Source organism: Schistocerca americana, chromosome 10, assembly GCF_021461395.2.
Source record: "Schistocerca americana isolate TAMUIC-IGC-003095 chromosome 10, iqSchAmer2.1, whole genome shotgun sequence".
In the NCBI taxonomy this organism is placed as follows: domain Eukaryota; kingdom Metazoa; phylum Arthropoda; class Insecta; order Orthoptera; family Acrididae; genus Schistocerca; species Schistocerca americana.
Window position 1 is genome coordinate 53,548,724 of NC_060128.1, and position 24,037 is coordinate 53,572,760.

The 24,037-nt window shown below is 43.4% G+C and overlaps 1 protein-coding gene across 7 annotated transcripts in view; it reads right to left on the reverse strand.

Moving 5' to 3' along the window:
• The window catches only part of LOC124552420 (F-box/LRR-repeat protein fbxl-1-like), a 124,141-nt gene that overhangs the window by 64,171 nt on the left and 35,933 nt on the right, over positions 1 to 24,037 (reverse strand). For all 7 annotated transcript variants that reach the window (XM_047126689.1, XM_047126688.1, XM_047126694.1 and 4 more), the window contains exon 3: positions 10,614 to 10,839. In XM_047126689.1, the coding sequence (XP_046982645.1) occupies positions 10,614 to 10,839 (226 nt within the window). The remainder of the gene's footprint in view (positions 1 to 10,613; positions 10,840 to 24,037) is intronic.

Here is a 24,037-nt window from a genome sequence, read left to right on the forward strand (position 1 = left end):
CCCAATCTCTGATGCTTTGCCTTCCCTTTATGAACTCCTGATCCGAGTGAACGCAGATTTCTGTGATAAACAGTTGTCAACATACACGGGACCCACTTCATGATACACTTCTCCTGTGAACAGCCCTTCCACCCACAAGAAATACACGACCACACACTATTCTACTCGTGTACACTTCCCTGCAGCCTCTAAATGTGTACACGTGCCACTATCTGCTGGCAAAGTATGTATGCACGATTTAAAAACAGTAGAAGGTAAACTGATATTTGTGACTTATTCGTTGACTTGTCCTCATGGTGTCAGTATTTTGCAACAGTGGTTTAGTAAACCGTTGGTACAGTAGAATACACAACTGTAAGCACAGCAACTGCCTTCTCTGGAATTGGAATCATGACACCCTCCTTGAACTCGGAGAGTATTTTGCCTGTTTCATACATCTTATGAGGTCTGTTCAAATAATTCTAGAACTTTGCCCAAAAAATTTGTCTACGCTTACCTTCTACTATTTCTACACGCTCTCTTTCGAAATACTCTCCACCACAATTGATAACACCGCTCGCAACGTCATTTCTACATCCGGAAGCAGTCCTGGTACGCCTCTAGACGGATTACGCAAAACGCTGTCTGAAAATCTTCTTTTACATCGTCTATCATTGCAGATCTTCGTCCTTTCAAAAGGGATTTCAACTTCGAAAATAAAAAAGGTCCACAGAGGCCAGGTCTGGAGAGTACGGAGCATCAGGCAGCACAGTGATTTCATTTTTTGTGCTACAGTCGTGCAGCAACAGGGAGAAATGTGTGGACGCGTTATCGTGATGCGAGAGCCGTGAACTGTTTCGCCACTTTTCAGGCTGTTTCCTTCTCACATTTTATTGGGCTTCGTAACACGTCCCAATCCTGTCCCTGTGGAACAAATTCGTGATGAAGATGAACTAATCATTCAAAGTCAAAGAAAACTGTCCGCGTCGCTTGACATTTGATCTGACCTGATGAGCTAGTTTTGGCGTCGGAGAATCCTTCCCGATCCATTGTGAAGATTGAACCTGAGCCTCAACATCATAACTGTAGACCCACATCTCATCACCCGTTACGATACCCTTAAGGACCATCTCATTCTCATTTGTGCGATGCGAGAGCCCTTCACAGGTTGCACGGCGAAGATCTTTCTGGTCTCGACTCACGAGCTGTGGGACGAATTTGCTGGCAACACATTGCACTCCAATATGCTGTGTCAAGATTTCATGACACGGTCCAATTGAAATGTTACATTCTTCCGAAATCTCTCGGACAGTCAGTCTGTGACTGGATCGCACAATTTTGTCAATGTTACCAACACGAATGTCGGTGGTAGACGTCGGAGGGTGTCCCGAATGAGGGTCATCTCTAACTTCTGTCCAGCCATTTTTAAACTGTGTCAGCCATTTGTAACACAGAGTACGACTTAATCACTCATCACCGTAGGCTTCCTGCATCGTTTGGAGTGTCTCTGCAGATTTTCTTGAGTTTCGTGCTCAATTTAATGCAGATGCGTTGCTCCTCTAGCTCTTCCATCTCAAAATTCACAAACTGTGCAACACAACATTCCACTAAATGCAGCACTGAACAATAACTAACAGAAATACAACAATGAAACTTCTGCCGATTACACATTAAACACAAGCATACGCGGATGCCAACCACATTTCACTCTAAATTACAAATGTTCTGGAATATTTTGAACAGACCTTGTACACACACACAATGGAATAGTTCTGTCATGGCTGACTCACCCAAGGATCTCAATAATTCTGAGGGAATGTCATTTCCTCCAGGGGCCTTATTTCAACCTTCAATGCTCCAACAAATGCTTCTCGCGCAATAAGATCCCCCGTCTCATTTTCATTTACATCATCTTCCCGTTGCTTTCAAGTTGATTTCCATTGTAAAGTCCTTCTACACACTCCTTCCACCATTCAGCTTTCTATTCTTTTCGTAGTACTGGCAAGCCATCTGCGCTCTTTATATACGTACAGCTGTTTCTCTTTTCTCCGAAAGTCATTTTAATGCTCCTCTACATGTCATCTATCTTTCCCCACAGTAATGTGTGCTCCTGTAGCTTTGCATTCATCCATTAGCCATTCCTGCTTAGCAATTTTGCACTTTCTGTACAACCGACACACACACACACACACACACACACACACACGCACACACACACACTAAGAACCACAAGGGCCTCAAGCAAACCATCATCAAACCGAATATCAGAGAAGCCAGTGAGATAGCTTTTCGTGACGGTTCATACATACAATGTGGATCTAGAGCACAGACAAACGTGACGCAGCCTAAGATTGATGGATGTCAGAAGCATAAATAAATGCTACAGTCTCAATCAATGATGATACGCTTTGGCCTCTTATGGTTCTCAGTGGCTCATATAATTTATGGTTGTATAAATTTATCAAGCAGTACAATATAATTAACACAAATTTCCTTATGTCTCTCAGTAATTCACATACATTTGTAAATTGATTAAACATGTCCTATTTTTATGCGTAATTTATGCAGTATACTCCTGATTACATGTTTACATGCAAAATGAAATAATTAAATACAAGTACATTCTAAATTATTGAAAATTAGATAAAAATTAAAGAATTTTTTAAATTAAGGAACTTAGTACTGTAGAGCAGTACAGGTCATTGTCCCAGAAAGTATTATTATTGATGCTGAAATCTACTGACTGCACGGTACTATGAAATATGAAAAATCAGGTTGTTCTGCAAAATAAAATTTCGTCACAAACACTGTCTTTCCTAGCATTTACCCCATCATAAGGCACTACTATTTAACACGATTTGGCAGATTTTGTTTTTGTAGTGTTGGCAGAAGAGCCAACACGGTGTTTCTTGAGGAGGCCGAAATGCACGCGTTTAATTACACGCAGACTGGCGTGAGGTCTGGAACAGGACAATATCTTGAGAATTGCAAATAAAATACGTAGATGATGTAATACATAACTTTAATCCACAATTGTAGAACATCTCTCTTGACGGTACATGTTATAACCACAATATATATAGCAAAGGATTATGGCGCCTTGCTAGGTCGTAGCAATTGACGTAGCTGAAGGCTATGCTAACTATCGTCTCGGCAAATGAGAGCGTATCGGTCAGTGTAGCTTCGCTAGCAAAGTCGGCTGTACAACTAGGGCGAGTGCCAGTACGTCTCTCTAGACCTGCCGTGTGGTGGCGCTCGGTCTGCAATCCTGACAGTGGCGACACGCGGGTCCGACGTATACTAACGGACCGCGGCCGATTTAAAGGCTACCACCTAGCAAGTGTGGTGTCTGACACCACAGTTTTTATTTTAAATTTGAGGCCAGATACCCTTCCTGGTGCCACAGTCACCAGTTAACGTCAGGGAGGAGAGCTGTGGCTGCCACACGACTATGGATCGTGTAAACTTTGTCCTTTGTGTAACCGTATATTACAAATATTTGTACCGAGTGGAGATTGGGGACCAGCCCAGCATTTCCCTACACAAGTGCAGGAAACCACCTAAAAGCCACACTCAGGCTGACCAAAGTACCAGACCTCCGGTTCCTAACTGCCACCCTTCGTCGGGTCCGTGCTCGGCTACCGTGAGGCCGCTGCCTTTGCAGCACAGTTTCCCTTCGGTGCTGCACGTATATCCTCACACTGTTCTATTTCTTCTCCCTTGGGGAACATGTCCGGAATGTTTCTAGAAAGGAGTTTTGCATTTTCAGTGGCCAATATCAGAACAGTCTCTGCACTGTTTTTCATTTCTTTTTTCTTTTCTTGTTACCCTTCTCCTATCCTTCCTCCGTTTCGGCATTCGAGGTCCTCCTTTTTCCTTCTTCCTCCCCGTGCACCGCCTATGCCTCTGACACAAAACACGTGAACGGGTAACGTGTAAAACCCAGCCCCGAGTCGACAGGTAGAGTTCGCACGTACCCCCTTGTAGAGCCCGGGCCCGAGGAGAGATGATTGCCTGAACTGCTACCTTCTCAAATTGCCAATTGGTACGTCTGTTAGGTGTTCGTGAGGTGCAATCTCAAGTGTGAACAATCGTCTGAGGCAAGTGTGTCCCCTTCTGACGGGTGCCCCCCAGTAGTAAGGAGCACGCCGCCGGAGATGCCAAAAATCATGGGGGATTTTCTCGCAATGAGCCAATCGTCTTCACCTTCAACGTCTACAAAACATAAACGGAATGAGGCCGACGATTCAAAAGACCCTCCCAGCTGCACCACGGTTCCACGTGTTTTCACATATTGAAGACGGTCAGTCACTATGCTAAATCCATATATTATCCGGAAAGGTGTCGATGCGACTGCTGGCCCTGTGAACTCCTGCTCTCATTTACACAATGTCACTTTGCTTTCGGAGGCTACTTCTGACTCTCAGGTGCAACACTGCTCGCAGCTCTGCTCCTCCGCAGCTATCCAGTCGGTGTCGAGGCCCCCCGAATGCAGAATTCTTCCTGCGGTGTTATTTACACTACGCCGCTCGACGGTCTGACTGAGGCAGAAATTCGAATGTACCTCTCCGATCGGAGTCCCATTGCAGTCTATCGTGTGATAAAAAAGGTAGATGCCTCCTCAGTGCCCGCACGCACTCTGTTTCTCACTTTTGACAGAGTGGTTCTTCCGTCAAAGATCAAAGCAGGTTATGAAGTTATCACAGTCAGACTGTATATTCCAAACCCGATGCACTGCTACCGGTGTCACCGTTACGACCACACCTGAGAGTCCTGTCGACTCCCGGCCAAATGTGTAACCTGCGGTAGGGACGCTCACGAGGGCGAGTGCCCACCTCCTTCTCCCCGCTGCAGCGACAGCGGTGACGACCGTGCCAAATCCTCCCGCGATTATCCCGCGTATCTCGACGAGTCGGCTGTCCGGGAGATACGAGTGAAGGAAAAACTGCATTACCCGGCTGCTCGTAAGTTGTCGGCTACTCGTAAACCCCGCATTCTACCGACTGGCACCTACAGTATCGTTCTCACTCTACGGAGGACCCGGCCGTGCAGACGTCCGACCTAATATTTAGCACCGCGATTGTGAAATTGCTCGGTGTCCCGGTAGCGTCCCCGTCTCCTCCTCCAGCTGTGCGACAAACTTTCGCCTCCCAGGGTTGAGCCACCTGCTACACAACAGGCAGGCATAAAAGACAGAAGGAACACTCCTACAAAGACTTTCTACATCCCTCCAGCCAGCCGACATCAGAGTCTTCCTCTGTCAACCAGAAAGGCTCCGAGAAGTCGAACGGAGGCGACCAGTCTCCTGCTTCGACGACTCGGAGATCCCCTCCGACGCTGTCGCCACATGATACCCTCACCTGGCCGAACTCTGTGTCGCCGGTGTGCACTCTCGGCTGTTTTTCTGCCCTGGAATACGCAGGCCAACAGACGGAGAATGCCGACACTCCTGTAAACTTCACGGAGTGGGATGTTCTCGCTTCCGTGTCCTGTAGCGACAGGTACATGTAGGCCAGCACTCGGCAGCCGCCGAGGTGACACCCCTCCGTTTTTTCCTCGTCGTGACTCTCCTCCGGTGGAACGTTTGCGTTCTTCGATCCGGCGACGACAATTTACGGGTACTCTTAGAATCACAGTGTCCACTCGTCCTCTGCCTCCGGGAAAACAAAATTGCATCCTCACGACCACTTTGAGCTCTCGCATTTCTTCCCAGTCTGTTTTGACCTCCTCCCCCTCGTGGAGGAGCCTCGTAGCTCGTACGGGATGACGTTTACAGTCGATCCACCTCTCCAATTACCCATCTCCGAGCTGTTGCAGTTTGCCTTTTCCTTCCTCACTTGACCTTTTCCTTCTGTACCATTTATGTCCCTCCGTCATTTGATATCGCCGGGGCAGACTTTCTCGAGTTTATTGGGCAGCTACCTCACCCCATTCTGCTGTTCAGTGACTTTAATGTGCATTGGCCCCTTTGGGGTTCTACTAGAATGTGTCGGAGAGGTGCCCTCTCGGCTGACCTTCTCAATCAAATTAACCTCCTCTGCCTCAACATAGGAGCACCCACATTCCTTTCAGACTTCACGCACACCTATTTCCATTTGGAGCTATCCTTTTGCACTGCCCAGCTCACCCACTGTCTGAGGTGTCTGTTCTCTGACACATAATCGCGTGACCATTTCCCATGTGCTATCCGTTTGCTGACTCCTATCCCATCTACGTGCACACCCAAATGGCAGCTTACTAAGTCTGACTGGAGGCTTTACTCCTCTCTGGTGCCCTTCAACAAACATTGTGCTGACCAGGTAGAGTACCTTACAGATTGATTGGCGACTCCATGTTGTCTTGTGCACTACGACCAGATAACAGGTATACTTGAAAAAAGAGACAGCATTGGTCGTATATTTTTTACTATTGCAAAATCGATTTTCTGTCACTGAGTGACCATCTTCAGTGCTATATTGTATAACTTAAATTGGGATGCACTGTTGTCACTAAGCTTACGGCAATCACATAGACTATGTGATTGCCGTAAGCTTAGTGACAACAGTGCATCCCAAGTGCAAGAGACAGCATTGGTCGTATATTTTTTACTATTGCAAAATCGATTTTCTGTCACTGAGTGACCATCTTCAGTGCTATATTGTATAACTTAAATTGGGATGCACTGTTGTCACTAAGCTTACGGCAATCACATAGACTATGTGATTGCCGTAAGCTTAGTGACAACAGTGCATCCCAATTTAAGTTATACAATATAGCACTGAAGATGGTCACTCAGTGACAGAAAATCGATTTTGCAATAGTAAAAAATATACGACCAATGCTGTCTCTTTTTTCAAGTGTATCTTACGGATGTTATCATTACTGTGACACGACATTCCATTCCTCGCACTTTCTCTTCACCATGCCGCACCCCGGTCCCTCGGTGGACCGAGGTGTGCCGCGACGCAATTTGCGTGCGGACACGTGCTCTCTGCATTTTTAACCATAATCCTACAATGGCAAACTGCATTCATTATAAACAGTTGTGTGCACAGTGTCATCACCTTCTTCAGGACAGCAAACAATCTAGTTCGGTTTCATTCACTAGCTCTTTTAACATTCCACTCCCTCGCCCACCATGTGGGCCGATCTCCGACAGATCTCTGGTATTTTCGGGCCTGACAGTAGCAGACAATGTCACAGTGGACCCTACTGCTATCTCCGACACCTCGGGCTGCCATTTTCCTGCCTTCTCATCTGTCGGAAATGAGTGGAGGAGGCTCGGGCAGGGCAAGCACTTTCTGCTTAACACGTACGACCGCATCTGGGCAGAGGGCACATTTCCCACAACGGCTCTCGATCTTCCACCATAATCGAGTCCGTCAACACGAGGTGGCGAAGATGAGGTAGCCGAGGAGGTGGAAACGTGGGTTCAACTATGCCAAGACTGCTCGGCAGCTACAACAGGAAAACACAATTAATTAGCAGGAGTACAAAATAAGAAAGAATTTATTACTTAACTTTGCTGCAGTCCACGATCAGTTGGTCGTCAATTATAGAAGGCGCGACTAGACTAAGCATCTGTAGAATGACATAATATACAAGTCACGAATCGTGCAGTGATGAATTAATGTCTCGTAATCTCAAATGTCGAATCCGGTGAATTTGAAGACTAACTTGGAACGGAGCTACAAAGACTCGATGGCAGCAATACTGAGCTGCAGATGACGACTAACGTCGGCGCTGGCTGACCACTGAGCGTGGCTACGAACTGTAGACTGGCACAACTGCATTACTCTCCTGCTGCACACGAAGTGGCCCAGCGGTGCCTCGTGGCAAGCGTAACTACTGCGACTGGCTGTGTACTCTTTGGCTAACACAGCCATTCTTCTGTTCCATTTATCGAGAGAATCACATCCAGCGGATCGGTGTCTCAGGCGGTGGTGTGGTCGTATGACTGATGACATCACATCCCAGATTCTGGCACGAAGCCACTGTCATACCCATATCTAAGTCCAGTAAGGACAAACACCTCCCTTCTAGCTACTGCCCCATTTCTCTCACCAGCTGTGTTTGCAAGGTGACGGAACGTACGATTCTCGCAATTTACTAAGCACTGCATACTTTGGATTTAGTTGCAGTCGACCATCTCGTCACTTCGTCCACCCGTGTCACGAACGATTTGCTGCGGAACTCCCAGATTGTGGCCGCGTTTTTCGATGTGGACAAAGCCTACGACAACTGCTGGAGGACCGGTATCCTCTGTCCTCTCTACAGGTGGGGCTTCGGTAGCCGCATATCCCGTTTCCTTCAGGAATTTTTAAAAGACCGAGTTTTCAAAGTACGTGTGGGTTCTGCCTTGTCGGACACCTTTATCCGGGAAAACAGTGTGCCTCGAGGTTCCATCCCGAGTGTCGTCCTCTTCGCTATCGCCATTAGTCCCATAATGGCCTGACTCCCACCGGACTTCTTTGGCTCCCTTTTTGTTGACGATTTTGCATCTATTCCAGTTCTCCACTGACTCGGCTCATCGAGCAGCGTCTTCAGCGATGTCTCGATCGTCTCTACTTGTAGAGCACGGACAGTGGCTTTCGTTCTTCTGTTGACAAAACTGTTTGTACATATTTGTTGTGGTGCAATGGGTTTCTTCCGCCATCTTTGCACCTCAGGCCTGTACCTCTTCAATTTGTTGAAACTATGAAATTCCTGGGTCTCACGCTCGATAGGAAACTTTCTGGTCCTACCACGTGTCTTACCTAACAGCCCACTGTATGCAGTCCCTCAATGTTGTACGTGTCCTCAGTGGTACTTCCCGGGGAGCAGATCGAACCACCCTCCACTGTTTGTACCGGCCCATTTTCCATTCAAAACTAGACTAGGGGTGTTTCGTTTTTGCATCTGCACATCTGTCCCTCTTATCCTGTTTCAATACTATTCACCATTGTGGCATCTGTTTGGTCACTGGCACCTATTCACTAGACTGGCTGAGAGTCTGTATGCTGAAGCTGCCAAACTACCGCTATCCTACTTTCTCCTCAGCAGGTCAGCACACCGTTTGTCTGCCGTGCTTGGCCACCCACGCTATGCCTCCTTCTTCAATGACTCCTTTGATCGCCAGCATGGGGCACGTCCCTCTTCTCTGTTACCTCCCGGAGTTCACTTTCGGCTCTTCCTCCGACAGCTTAACTTCACAATACCTGCCACTTTCCTGACGCGTGTGAACCCTTCACCAGCTCGACTTCACGCAGCGGCCCGTGTTCGCCTCAGCCTTCATTCGCTTCCTAAGGACACTACTCCCAGCCTCGCTCTATCGCCTTCAGTTTCACGACCTTCACACAGAAATTCACAATAGTACCTTTGCGAATACTGACAGCTCTCGAACTGACCGTGATGTCAGGGGTGCCTTCGTCATTGGCACCGACATTCTACATTTCTGACATGGGTGTGTACGCCCCTGCACCGTAAAACAAAAAAAGAAGACCCGGTCATTAATCTGCTGCACAGAGCTGATCCGTGTCTGGCTTCCCTCGCTGTCACCCAAGGTAGCATGCTGCAACTAAGCTGTACGAGAAGCTGCTTCCTTGACAAGACTAATTACACTCTACCATAATGATAAAAAATTACTGTTGAGAACATGAGGAGAGAAGCCAGTATCAAGTAGTATCTGTCCCAGACAGCAACAGAGCTAGGCACTGGCTCCTCAATCATCTGGGGTCTCAGTCTCAAGTCGGTTTAATGACTGAAACCAATTACCGACACCACATATAAAACAAATGTGTGATCCCGGTTGCTACTTTTTATTATTCTATAAACCGTGATTGTCGAGTTTGGTCATTGCATCAAAAATTCTCACACTACAGAAATAAGCAAACTGTCAATTGCATCTTAATCAATTTCACCCAAATTTGGAAGACATGCTGCTTGCTGTATCACATTCAGCACTATGGCAGTTAGAACTTTCTAGCTTCCACAGGAGTGGAGATATGGGCACAAAAGGGTTTCCTACCACTGACATGTAGGCTGCCCTGCATGACTGGCATGTCATGTGAGTAGTATCTGCACGAGTTGCAGTGGCACAGCTGAGCAAGGTGGGGTGGGGGCGCAGGAGAGACTCACGGTGAGAAAGGGAGGAGGAGGAGGAGGAAGCTGAGAGAGAGAAGGGGAGGAAGAGATGGGCAGAGAGAGAGAGTAGGGAAGAGGTGGGAGTAGGGAAGAGGTGGGAGGATGAGGGAGACAGGGAGAGGAAGAAGTGGACACAGCGAGCGAGAGGAGGACGTGTGTGTAACATATGTGTCAAAAGTGTATGTGACCGAAGCCACAGGGAAAAGGCTAGTTAACGATAGTACGAGAAATGTAACCTACAATATAATTTTAACAGGTAACTGTAGTCCAAAAATAAGTTAAAAAATGAAAAAAAAAAGAAACATACCATGTATGAACTCTAGGAGTGATCTCAAAGCAAGTTGAGAGGTCCCACATTGCTAAATTTTGAATCACGTGCACTTTCTGCTTCTCAGAAGCACACGTATCTTTTAACCTGTCCAATCCCTCACTATAAAGTACAGAAAACAGGAATCGTCCGTCTGGTTAAAAACAGTACTCGCACAAGTGGGCCCTCATTTATATCTCACACTATAGCTGAAGGTTCAACTTACCGAGTAGTTCATCTTCTGACAGCCGTGAAGCTGCAAAGTTGTGAGATTCGGACAGTTCCTGCAGATCTTACGTAAGATACGAGCTCTGGTACCGCGCATCATCGTAAGTGTCCGCAGTTGTGGCATCGTACCGGCTGTCTGTAAGACCTCTCTGTCCGTCTTCTCACACCTGCAGTGGGCGCACTCGGAGCAGGTGACACCGCAGCAGCTCCTCCCGTTCTGTGCCCTGCAGTGTGAGAGGCGCACAATGAGAAACACATAATGATCGAATCCTTATACTTTGACGTAAGTTTCGTGCCTAAAACTACTCTCGTTAACTGTGTAGTCAATTTGTAGTGAATTAATCCACAAGATCCTGAAGGCAGCAAATACTGGTGTCCAGGTTGATGTTCCTCGACTTTTGGAAGATGTCTGACAGGGTTCCACACTGTAGCCTAATAAACAAAAGATGAGCGTACGGAATATTGGACCAGTTTTGTGACTGAACAGAAGAGCTCCTAACAAATGGAACATAGTATGCCATTCTTAGTAAAGAGAAACCTTCAGACATGTTAGTAACCTCTGAAATATCCCAAGAGAGTTCTTAAAAGATGTCATTTTCACTTTTAGCTGTAACTGTTTTTATGTGCTATTGCAATTTTGGATTATAAGCCACTGTCTCGTAACAAGAACCGACACGACCTCACTGTGCCAGTACTGCGAACAGTTAAATGCGGCAGGAAAATACAGCTGTTAGTTTTCCTGAGGGCGTGATGCCTCTACTGTGTAGTTAAATGATGATGGCATTCTCTTGGGTAAAATATTCTGGAGGTAAAATAGTTCCCCATTCGGGTCTCTACGTGGGTCCGATAAGGAGGATGTCGTCATCGTGAAAAACCAAACATACAATCTACAGGTGAGGTCATAGACTGCTAGATCCCTTAATTGGGCAGGTAGGTTAGAAAATTTAAAAAGGGAACTGGATGATTTGAAGTTGGATATTGTGGGAATTAGTGAAGTTCTGTGGCAAGTGGAAAAGGAGTTTCAGTCAGGTGAGTACAGGACCATAAATACAAATCAAATAGGGTAGTGCAAGAGTAGGTTTAATAATGCATACAAAATAGGAGTCCATGCAGGCCAAAAACGGATATGAAGCCAACATTCACCACAGTAGTACAGGTTTATATACCAACTAGCTCCACAGATGATGAAATAAAAGAAATTGTTCAGACACATAGTTAAGGTACAGAAAAATTTAGTTGTGGCAGGGTACTAATTCCTGCTGTCGATGTGCACTAAGGTCGTAAGCTGAAGTGAAGACTTGTTATTTTTCATATATCAAACAATCGAAACTCGAGGTACGAACACCAACAATGTAGGAAGAGACGGACTGATAGTTACCATAAAGAAGACACATCAGGTTGCGGTCAGATGAGATTAAAAGGCACTCACACATATAGCTATTGGCCACAGCCTGTGTCAGTAAACACACACACACACACACACACACACACACACACACACACACACACACACAAACACACCAGCATCTTGGGCTGGAATGCACATCACATTGGTTGCAGCAGCTATTTGGAGATGTAGGGGCTTGCACAGGAAAAAGTGGCAGGGGGAACTGCATCACACGAATCTTTGGAATGAAAAGCAGAGCAATAACAACAATACGGCACTGAATCTTAAGTGTGACAAAGGCATGTAAGCCAAAATTGCAATAGCATTATAACAAAGGAAGTTGATACCCCAAAGGAGTATATAAATGAGTGTATAAATGACCTTGTGGAGAACATCAAGAGGCCCGTCAGTCAGTTTGCAAATGATGACTGCCGAGGACTGACACTTGGTGCAGTGACTGTTAGTTGACCCTCAAAGTAAACAAATTAACATATTGTGCATAAATAAACAGAAAGACCCATTACTGGACAATTACACAATTGCCAAACAATCCCTGGAAGCAGCCATATTTATTATGTTGGAATATGTGCACAGAGCATTTTAAAATAGAATATCCTTGTAAAACTAAGTGTAGGAAAAGGTTGATGCCACACTGAGATTAGCTGACCACCCACAAAGGAGCTAGTCCAAAAGTCCTCGTTCAGCCAATATAGTGGAACCTCACTTAATAAGCAGCTCCCACAATGTGCAATTCACATAATGAGCTAAACAAATTATTAAAAACAGACACACTTAACAAGCACAAGTCACGACGATTTAGTGCAGCATCACCAGCCGTATGCACGCGGTGGGGGAAACAGTCGCCAATATGAGGAACTTTCATTGTCAGCAGCAGCATATCAATAATATCTTTAGTACATACCACAGTCCAGGTTTAGTGCTCTTTCTGCTACCACCTTACTGCAGCTTGCAATCACACATTTTTTCTAAAATAGTGTTCCCACAGTGTTTTTTATGCACAAATTTTAATAAGCTTCTTAAAAACGTCCCAGAAGCTAAAGCTGCAAGAATATGACCGTGAGAGTAAGAAAAATGCAGACGTGGTGTGAGCATTGCTGATTTAGCATCACCTATTTGCACTATCCTCAAGAACCGGGACAAGATTGAGGAGATAGATGCTGCAAAGCGAGTGACATGAACATCCAAACAATGGTTTCGTACTCTGGACGATACTGACAGGTTGTTCCTTATACGGATAAAATGGATAAATGAAAAGCGATTGCAAAACACTATTAATGAGAACATAATTTGTGAAAAGGTGAGAACGATTCACTGATCTCTTTAAGAAGACACCAGTATCATCAGCGGGCATAGAAGTGTTTAAGGGAAGTGGTGGGTGGTCCGAGAAGTTTAAGAGAAGAACTAGCGTCCACTGCACGGCGGACACAGAGGCAGCAGAGAGCTTTCATCAGAAACTTCAAAATGCTCGTAGATTCTGAGTGTTATCTGCCACAGCAGGTTTTTAATTGTGATGAGACAGGTCTGTTCTGGAAAAAGATACTGAAGCATACCTTTGTAAGAGCAGAGGAGAATGCATTACCCAGGTGTGAGACAACCAAAGCCGATCTCACACTGCTATTCTGTGCCAATGCGAGACATTATTTGAAAATTAAACCTCTCCCTGTTTACCATTCAGAAACTCTTCACGCCTTCAAAAGGTATAAAGGGCACAAGAGCAGGTTAAATGTGATGTGGAGATCTGACAACAAGGCTCGGGTGACACACGATCTTTTTTGTGATCAGATCGACGAAGTGTTCGGTCCTTCGATGAAAAAATATTCTCCCGAAATTAATCTACCACTCCGTATCTTGCTCATTATGGACAACGCTCCTGCATTTTCTCCAATCCTCCAGGCCTACAAGACCACTTCCTTGAAGAATTTCAATTCATCAAAACCCGTTACTTCAGCCTACGGACCAGTAAATTATTTCTAATTTTAAGAAGCCCTACACTAAGGCACTCTTCAGGTATTTCTTTGAGTTGACTGAAGTTACCAATCTCACTCTCGGAGAGTTTTGGAAATATCACTTACACACGATTACCTGTGTCGAGATCACCAAAAAGGTGTGGGATGGGATTACCGAGAGAACTCCCACTTCTACTCAGAAGAAACTTTGGCCAGAGTGCACTGTCGAATGTGACTCGGAGGCAATAGAGTCGGTACCTGTGGAGCCTGTAGTCAATGAGACTGTGTCTTTGTTAAGAGCACGGGACTAAAAGTGGACAACAGTGATATCACTATCAGCTTGTGGAAGATTACAGCCAAGAAATGAGCACCGAAGAGCTTATAGAGTTGCAGTGTGTTTCACGGCAGGAAGTTGTGGAGAGGAGTTCTTCAAAGGAGGAGAAAGAGGAGGCGGCAGTAACAGCAAAGTAGCAATCTTCTGGTCCAATACGAGAAATGCTGAAAGTGTGGGAATTGGTTGCATCGTCCACTGAAAATCGTCACCCCAAATAAAGTCAGTCCATAAGTTCAAGTAAACGCAGTCAACAATACAACATAAGAATCACCTTAATTTTTCAAGGAACTCCACAACAGAATAAAAGAAGTGACCCATGAGGAAACTCTTCAGTTTCGATTTGAAAGTGCGTGGATTACTGCTAAGATTTTTGAATTCTTGTGGTAGCTTATTGGAAATGGATGCAGCAGTATACTTCACACCTCTTTGCCTATGAGTCAAGGAAGTACGATACAAAGGCAGGTTGGATTTATGCCGAGGATTAACTGAGTGAAAGCTGCTTATTCTTGTGAATAAGCTGATATTGCGAATAAGCTGATATTGCTAACAAGAAACGGCAGTAAAGAATATATAAATTGAGAGGCCAATGTCAAAATACCCAGACTAGTGAACAGGGGCAGACAAGAGGTTTGCGAACTTACACCACTTATTGCCCACACCACCCATTTCTGAGCCAAAAATATCCTTTTAGAATGAGAAGAGTTACCCCAAAATATAATACCGTATGACATAAGTGAATTGAAATAAGCAAAGTAGACTAATTTTCATGTCGAACCATCAGTTACTTCAGATACCATTCGAATAGTACAAATGGCAGCATTAAGTCTTTGAATGAGATCCTGAATGTGGGCTTTTCCACATCAGTTTACTATCTATCTGAACACCAAGAAATTTGAACTGTTCAGTTTCACTAATCATACGCACATTCTGTGAAATTAAAATGTCAGGTTTTGTTGAATTATGTGTAGAAACTCTAAAAATGAGTCTTAGTGTGATTTAGTGTTAGTTTATTTCCCAGAAGCCATGAACTTGGGTCATGAACTGCACTATTTGAAACCAAGCCATTGTTGCACACAATATCCCTTACTACCAAGCTAGTGTCATCAGCAAACAGAAATATTTTAGAGTTACCCATAATACTAGAGGGCATATCATTTACGTAAATAAGTAACAGGAGCGGCCCCAACACTGATCCCTGGGGCACCCCCCACTTGACAGTACCCCACTCAGATCCCACATCACAGACATTCTCAACATTGTGAGTAATGACCTTCTGCTATATGTTTCTAAAGTAAGAGATGAACCAATTGAGCTACTCTCCCTATTCTGTAATGGACCAACTTATGGAGCTATATTCGGTGATCAAAACAATCAAACATCTTAGTTAAATCAAGAAATATGCCTAGCATTCAAACCCTTTTGTTTCACCCATCCAGTACCTCACAGAGAAAAGAGAATATAGCATTTTCAGCTGTTAAACAATTTCTAAAGCCGAACTTTACATTTGATAGCAAATCGTGTGATATAAAATGGTGAATTATCCTTACATACGCAGCCTTTTCAATAACTTTAGCAAACACTGATGGCATAGAAATAGGTCTAAAACTGTCTACATTATACCTTTCTATAAAGCAGCTTTACTTCTGTGTATTTTAATAGTTCAGGAAACTGAACATACCTAAAGAAAAATTACAAATATGGCTAAGTACAGGGCTAATATGTGCAGCACAGTACTTTAATATTCTGCGAGGCACTCCATCGTATCCATGAGAATCCTTAGTCTTCAGTGATTTAATTATTGACTAAATCTCCCCCTTGTCTGTATCACAGAGGAGTATTTTAGACATTAGTCTTGGAAAGGCATTTTCAAAGAGAGTTATATGATTCCCTGTAGAAACTAATTTTTTATTTAATTCACCAGCAATGCTCAGAAAATGATTGTTAAATACTGTACATATATCTGATTTATCAGTAACAGAAATATTTTTACTACGAACTGACTTTATATTGTCAACCTTCAGACACTTCCTTCACAACTGACCATACGGTTTTAATTTTATCCTGTGAATTAGCTATTCTATTTGTGCACCACATACTCTTTGCCTTGCTAGTAATATTTTTAAGCACCATACATCACAGCTTGTAATGGACAACTGTAGCTTGTTTGTGACTACTTCTAAAATTTTGATATAATTCCCACTTTGTTCTACATGATATCCTTATCCCAGTAGTCAGCCACTCAGCCTGCCTTTTACTGCTAGTACCCCATGTAGAACGTTCTAATGGAAAGCAGCTCTCAAAGAGCACGAGCAATGTGTTAAGGAAAGCGTTATATTCATCATCTATGTTATCGGCACAATAAACATCCTGACACTCTTGTTCCTTGACGAGTTTTAAAAAACTCTCTATTTCCCTTGGATTAAGTTTCCTACACAGTTTGTAATTATATGTGACATTTGTTTGAGTACAAAAGCCTTTTAGTGCTAAAATTTGTGCATCATGGTCTGAAAGGACATTCAGTGCTACTGTTCCCCTGCACCCTAGTTGGAAAAAACACAGTCTGTATCAGATCACACGAATTTAGGAGATCTACCAACACCATTTTTCTTGCACAATCATATACAAAATTAACACTGAAGTCACCACATATAACTAATTTCTGGTACTTCTTATAAAGTGAATCGAGAACCCTCACTAGCTTGAGCAGAAATGCTCTGAAGTCGGAGTTGGGGGACCTATAAGCAAGAAAAAATAGAAGTTTAGTTTTACTAAATTCAACAGCCCCTGCACAACATTCAAAAGTCTGTTCAGTGCAGTGCCGTGATACGTCTATGGACTCGAATGGAATACTGTTTTTTACGTACATAGCCACTCCCCCATCCCGCAAGGAACTGCTTGAAAAACAGCCAGCTAAACTGTATCCTGGTAAAAGAAGCCTCTGAATTGTCAAATTATTTATGTGGTGCTCTGATATACCAATAATTTCAGAGTCAACATCTATAAGCAGTTCACTAACTTTATCTCTGATACCTCTTATATTTTGATGAAATACGCTAATTCCTTCTCTACTCGGAGACATGACGTCCTCTGAAGGTGATTCCTCAGTTAGAGGGGCTTCCTTTAAGCAAGTATACCTATCAGCTGACTTCAATCTAAAAAACGGTGCAGCTCTAACACCAAATACTACAGGAATTTTTCCACGAGTGATCCCACCACCCCCTCCCACTACACTGACACCTATAAGCCTTGCCAGCCTCCCCTCCCTATATCTTTTGAGGTGCAGGCCATGCCTAGTGAAATCTGATTTACTGATAAGACTGTACTGGCACAATTGCAATGTGACCCATCCCCTCTGCCACCAGTGCCTTCTCCAGCACCACGTTAACGTGCCTAACAGCCGCATTAAGATGAGCTCAATCGTGATGCTGAAACGCTGCATGAAATGCACATAATGTCATGTTTGGGTAGCTATCTTTACCAGGTCACCACCTACATCACATTCCCTGTCCCTATCACGTACGTAATACTGTATGCATAATTTTCTTTGAACAAATGGCACGAAGAAGATAAAACTTTTAGTACTTTTTCTGCAAGGAACGCATTATCGTATTTTACATCAATTTATATGGGATAAATTATTTCACTTAAAGAGTGTTTTGCACTACGAGTAAGACTCCGGAATGAATTTTGCTCACTGTGTGAGGTTCCACTCTATTTGAATATTGCTCATGAGTCTGGGATCTGCAACAAATAGGATTGATAGAAGAAACAGACAATACCCAAAAGTAGAGCAGCACATTTTGTCACAGGTTCATTTAGTAAGTGTGAAAGCATCGAGATGTCCAGTCGACTCAAATGGTAGACACTGCGAGAGGAGTGTCGTGTACCACGGAATAGCTTACTTTTAAAATTACGAGCGCGTACATTCCCAGAAGTTGACCTCCCGGAAGTCCACCAGTATATTCACCCTTCCTTTGTACAGCGTATCCCAGCAGGAATGGTCAATATTTGGTGACACGACAGGAATGATCGATCAAAGCAAAAAATTTTGTAGGAATGGGCTCTAAAATGTGCCTGCGGTCATGCCTTAAAAGCTATGACCACTGGTTCATCTTTGCTATTTTGAAAAACATCTCTTCTACTGAATAATTTTTTGTAGCTCTTAAGGTAGGCACTTTAGAGCCCCTGCTTACTAGAAATTTTTTCCTTGTTTTGATCCATACAACCACCTCTCAAAATGTGGAAAGCAGAGGGCTTGCAGTACAAGGGATTTGTTACACAATATATAGGGTGTATTCATAACTCTTATGGTATGTACTTTAGAGCCCATGCTTACGTGACTTTTTTTGTTTTCAATTATCGTTTCTGTCACGTCCCCAAATCCTGGGACACCCTGTAGATGCACATGTGGATATATGATATTGCTAGAATATTGCACACTTTTTACTTGCTTTCGGTCAGTACAACATTGAAGGTTTTTTCTTACCTCAAAAATAAGATGTGGACTCAAGTTACTTAATTGTATTATTCGGTACTGTGTGAATGTCACCCTAAATAGTTTATAATACTGGTTTGATGCAAGTGGATTAAAACTGAATAGAAAAACAACTAAATAGTACAGTTTAAAAAACCAAAATCAATGGACTTCCAAATATCCATAAAAACGAGGAACTTGGAGGAGCAGAATCTGTCAAATTCCTTGGGGTATTTTTAGGAAAAGAAATTATCCCGGTCTTCTCATATAAGTCTATTGCAATGACAATACTGTTCTATGCAAGTGACACGGACACTAGGAAAGTTCCCAGAATGACATTTTCACTATGCAGAGGAGTGTGCGCTAATATGAAACTTCCTGGCAGATTAAAACTGTGTGCCGAACTGAGACTCGAACTCGGGACCTTTGCCTTTTGCGGGCAAGTGCTCTACCAACTGAGCTACCCAAGCACGACTCGTGACCCGTCCCCACAACTTCAATTCTGCCAATACCTCGTCTCCTCCCTTCTAAACTTCACAGAAAAGCTTCTGTGAAGTTTGAGTCTCGGTCTGGCACACAGTTTTGATCTGTTAGGAAGTTTCACTAGGAATGTTGTTTACCACAACTATTTTGAATCTATTATAAGATATAGTATAATCTTTTGGGGGGAAAAGAAGTAGCGTAAATAGAATATCATTACTTTGAAAAAGTATTAGTAGAAATATGTGAAATATTGATCCTAGAGTGTCATGCCGACCTTTATTCAGAGGTCTAAAAATTTTAACTATTTCATGTATTTACATTTATGAACTGTTTGTCTATGCCTATATCAATCCAGAATTATTTATGGGAAACCATTTTCAAATATATATATATGTGACACAAGAAACAAAGATAATTTTCTGTTGCTATCTCATAGGCTAAAACTCTACTCACAGGTTCCTCGATAAACAGCTATAAAATTTTATGATAAATTAAAAATGAAAACTTTCTCAGTATGGCACTAGGTTTACTGAAGATAAAATTATGCACCATCCTAGTGCAAAAATGTTATTCTTCATGCATGAAATTTTTGAATGATGAAGAATATTCCTTTTGTAGAATAAAGAAACAAATTTGTAATGATTTTTATAAATTAGGTTTCTTTCTACATTGTATGTACCTCTGGTACATTATTTACAGTTACAAGCACCCCCTACTTTAAATCAATTATGTATGTCATGAGCAATAAAATTGTGATATTGACACACACACACACACACACACACACACACACACACACACTCTTTCAGTGAGTAGTCTCCTTTAATCTAAAAGAGTTTAAATTCTATCAAAACTTCGCTAGAAAACTGTATACAGCTTGAGTCATGAAAGGCACACCCCCTTCAGCTTCAAGATACTGACACGAGGTTTTCAGCAATTGGTAGTAAGCACAGGGGCATCTCATTTTGTTATGGAGTGAACACAGTTAACCCTTGTCCCAACCATAATTTGTTTTAATGGAACAGCATACATTTTAATGGCAATCAAAACCACTTTTTTTTAATGGCAATCAAAATATCTCAAAAAGACGAATATGACATTCTACCACTCATAAATACTGGTGTTGAAATTTTTCATAAAAATATCTGACAAATACGCTGGAGTTGAGAGGCAAGGAGGACAGATACTGCTTCTGTGATGTAAACACAGTCAAATCAGGCTCTTGTGTAAGGGAGTGTATTGTGCACAGTGAGAAGAATGGCTGAGGCTCTTAAAATGAAACAATTTCCTCTTGTTTTTGGCACTACAGGTCTCTGTGGACCTCGGGCTCCTCAATACTCTTTCTCCATACGTATCTGTTCTCTGTTTTTCTCCTCCATCAGATCTCTATCTCAGTAAGGTCAGTGGATACAGTATCCCGTCATCTAGCTCTTGGCAGGCCCTTCCCTCTGGTGGAACACAACCTGTCTTTCATTATTCATTTGGGCATCTTGTCATCTGCCATCTTCCCCACAAATCCTAACCAGTGTATTCTTTGAGAGTTAACAATATCAGAGAAGGGAAGTTGCCACTCACCATATAGTGGAGTTGCTGAGTCACGATAGGCACAACAAAAAGATTCACACCATTATAGCCTTTGGCCATTAAGGCCTTTGTCAGCAACACACACACACACACACACACACACACACACACACACACACACACACACACACACACACGAATGCAACTTGCACTCACGTCTTCAGTCTCAGACAACTGAAATCGTACTGTGGCACCTACTGCACCTAATATGAAAGACATACATTTCTAGGGGTGTCTGTATACTTTTGACTTTTGATCACAGTGTATGTTCAATACTATGCTTAAAAAAAAAAATGAAAAACCTAAGCAAGTGAATTTTTATGAAATGGAGTAAACGATTTTCAGTTTACAATTTAATTGTGCCAACCATGTTGAAGAATAATTCAACTGTTTCACTTTAACAGTAAGCTTTCCAATTAAAAGAAAATAATCCAAACAAGTTATGTTGATAATTAAGTAGTGCTATGCTGTCTACTTAATGACACACTCATTTCATTAATGTACACAGTAATTGTGAATCACAACAGAAAACTGCTCACAGCAAAACAAAGAGAGCTCTGGCACCAGCTACTGATTAAAAACTGTACATCTTGACACGACTGTCACTTGTCAGTTCAGAAGCATCACAAAGACGAACTTCTTACTTACTTCGCTATACAGTATTTTGCACTCGGGCATCAGGCAGTGTGAGAGAGAAACAACCAAAGCGTGCAAAGTATAAAAGCTGTACATTCAGAAGTTCATAACTGTATACTATCAGAATTGTGGCCCAAACTTTAGTGCAGGCTCGATTGCTGGGCAACTACAATTTGTGGCCAGTTTGGGGACTTCTCAGTGAGGAGAATGCAGCATTTTATCTCAGACGGAGTGCCGTCGGCAGGTGTAGAAGTAAATTCACGTGTGCCCGAGGGAAGTACGTTAATGAACTGGCACACAATAGTAACAGTAGCCTGTAATGGACTTACCACTACACAGAAGTGAGACATATCCCTACGTCTTCTTACCAACAAATGATACTCTAAATAAAAGTAATTTATAATAACAGAACATACAATAATACACTGAGGCCACGAAAGTCATAGGATACCCTCTAAATTGCTGACGGACCTCCTTTTACCCGGCACAGTGCAGCCAGTTGACATGCACTCGACAAGTCACTGGAGTCATCTACATCTACATCTACATCTACATCTACATCTACGTCCATACTCCGCAATCCACCTGACGGTGTGTGGTGGGGGTACCTTGAGTACCTCTATCGGTTCTCCCTTCTATTCCAGTCTCGCATTGTTCGTGGAAAGAAGGATTGTCAGTATGCTTCTGTGTGGGCTCTAATCTCTCTGATTTTATCCTCACGGTCTCTTCGCGAGATAAACGTGGGAGGGAGCAATATACTGCTTGACTCCTCAGGTTACGTATGTACTCGAAACTTCAACAACAGCCCGTACTGAGCTACTGAGCGTCTCACCTGCAGAGTCTTCCACTGGCGTTTATCTATCATCTCCGTAATGCTTTCGCGATTACTAAATGATCCTGTAACGAAGCGCGCTGCTCTCCGTCGGATCTTCTCTATCTCTTCTATCAACCCTACCTGGTGCGGATCCCACACCGCTGAGCAGTATTCAAGCAGTGGGCGAACAAGCGTACTGTAACCTACTTCCTTTGTTTTCGGATTGCATTTCCTTAGGATTCTTCCAATGAATCTCAGTCTGGCATCTGCTTTACCGACGATCATCTTTATATGATCATTCCATTTTAAATCACTCCTAATGCGTACTCCCAGATAATTTATGGAATTAACTGCTTCCAGTTACTGACCTGCTATATTGTAGCTAAATGAGAAAGGATCTTTCTTTCTATGTATTCGCAGCACATTACAGTTGTCTACATTGAGATTCAATTGCCATTCCCTGCACCATGCGTCAATTCGCTGCAGATCCTCCTGCATTTCAGTACAATTTTCCATTGTTACAACCTCTCAATACACCACAACATCATCCGCAAAAAGCCTCAGTGAACTTCCAATGTCATCCACAAGGTCATTTATGTATATTTCCTCTGCGGAAGTACTGAGCCGTGCTGCCTCTGTAGCTGTTTATAGTTACAAAAGCGTTACCACAGCAGGATACTGCGCACAGCCCGACCTCTCGATTACGTCCCACAAATGTTCGATGAGATTTGCATTTCAGGCATTCCGGGTGGCCGAATTGTTCACTCGAGTTGTCCGGAATGCGGTCCAGTGATATGGTACATTGCCATCCATAAAAATTCCATCAATGTTTGCAAAAAAGAAGTCAATTAATGGCTGTAAATTGTCTCCTAGTAGCCAAACAGAACTGCTCCAATGTACCAGTTTCGTTCCGTGTGACGACAGCCCACACCATTGTGGAGCCACCACCAGCTCGCACAACACACTGTTGACAACTCGGGTCCGTGACTACGTGGGCTACGTGCCACACTCAGACCCTACCGTCAGCTCTTACCGACTTAAATCGGGACTCGTCTGGCCGGGCCACAGTTTTCAAATAATCTAACATTCGACCGATACGCTCACGAGCCCAGGAGAGGCACTGCAGACAGTCTCGTACTGTTAGCAAATGCACCCGCATCGGTCGTCTGCTGCCGTCGCCCCTTAACGCCAAATTTCCCTAACGGACACGTCTGTCGTATGTCCCCGATTTGTTTCTCCAGTTATTTCACAAAGTGTCGCTCATGAGTAAGTAATGACAACTCTGAGCAAATGCCACTGCTCTCAGTCATTAAGTGAAGGCTATTGGCCACTGTGTTGTCCACAGTGAGAGTTAATGCCCTAAATCCGGTAGACACTACCGATCTCAGAATTTTGAATTCCCTAACAATTTCTGAAACGGAATGTCCGATGCGTCTAGTTCCGACTACTGTTCCACATTAAAAGTCCGTTAACTTCTGTCATACGGCCGTAATCACGTCGGAAACCTTTTGGCAGGAATCAGCTGAGTATTAATGACAGCTCACCGATGCACTGCCCTTTTATACCCCACCTGTATACGTGCACATTGCTATTCCGTGAGTTTTGTAACCTCAGTGTAAGTCTAATATAAACAGGCACATATTGTGTGCCGGTTTTATTTTTATTGCACATTTGGTGGGCCACATCTACATCTATGTCTACACAGATATTCCACAAGCCACTGTACAGTATGTGGCGGAGGGC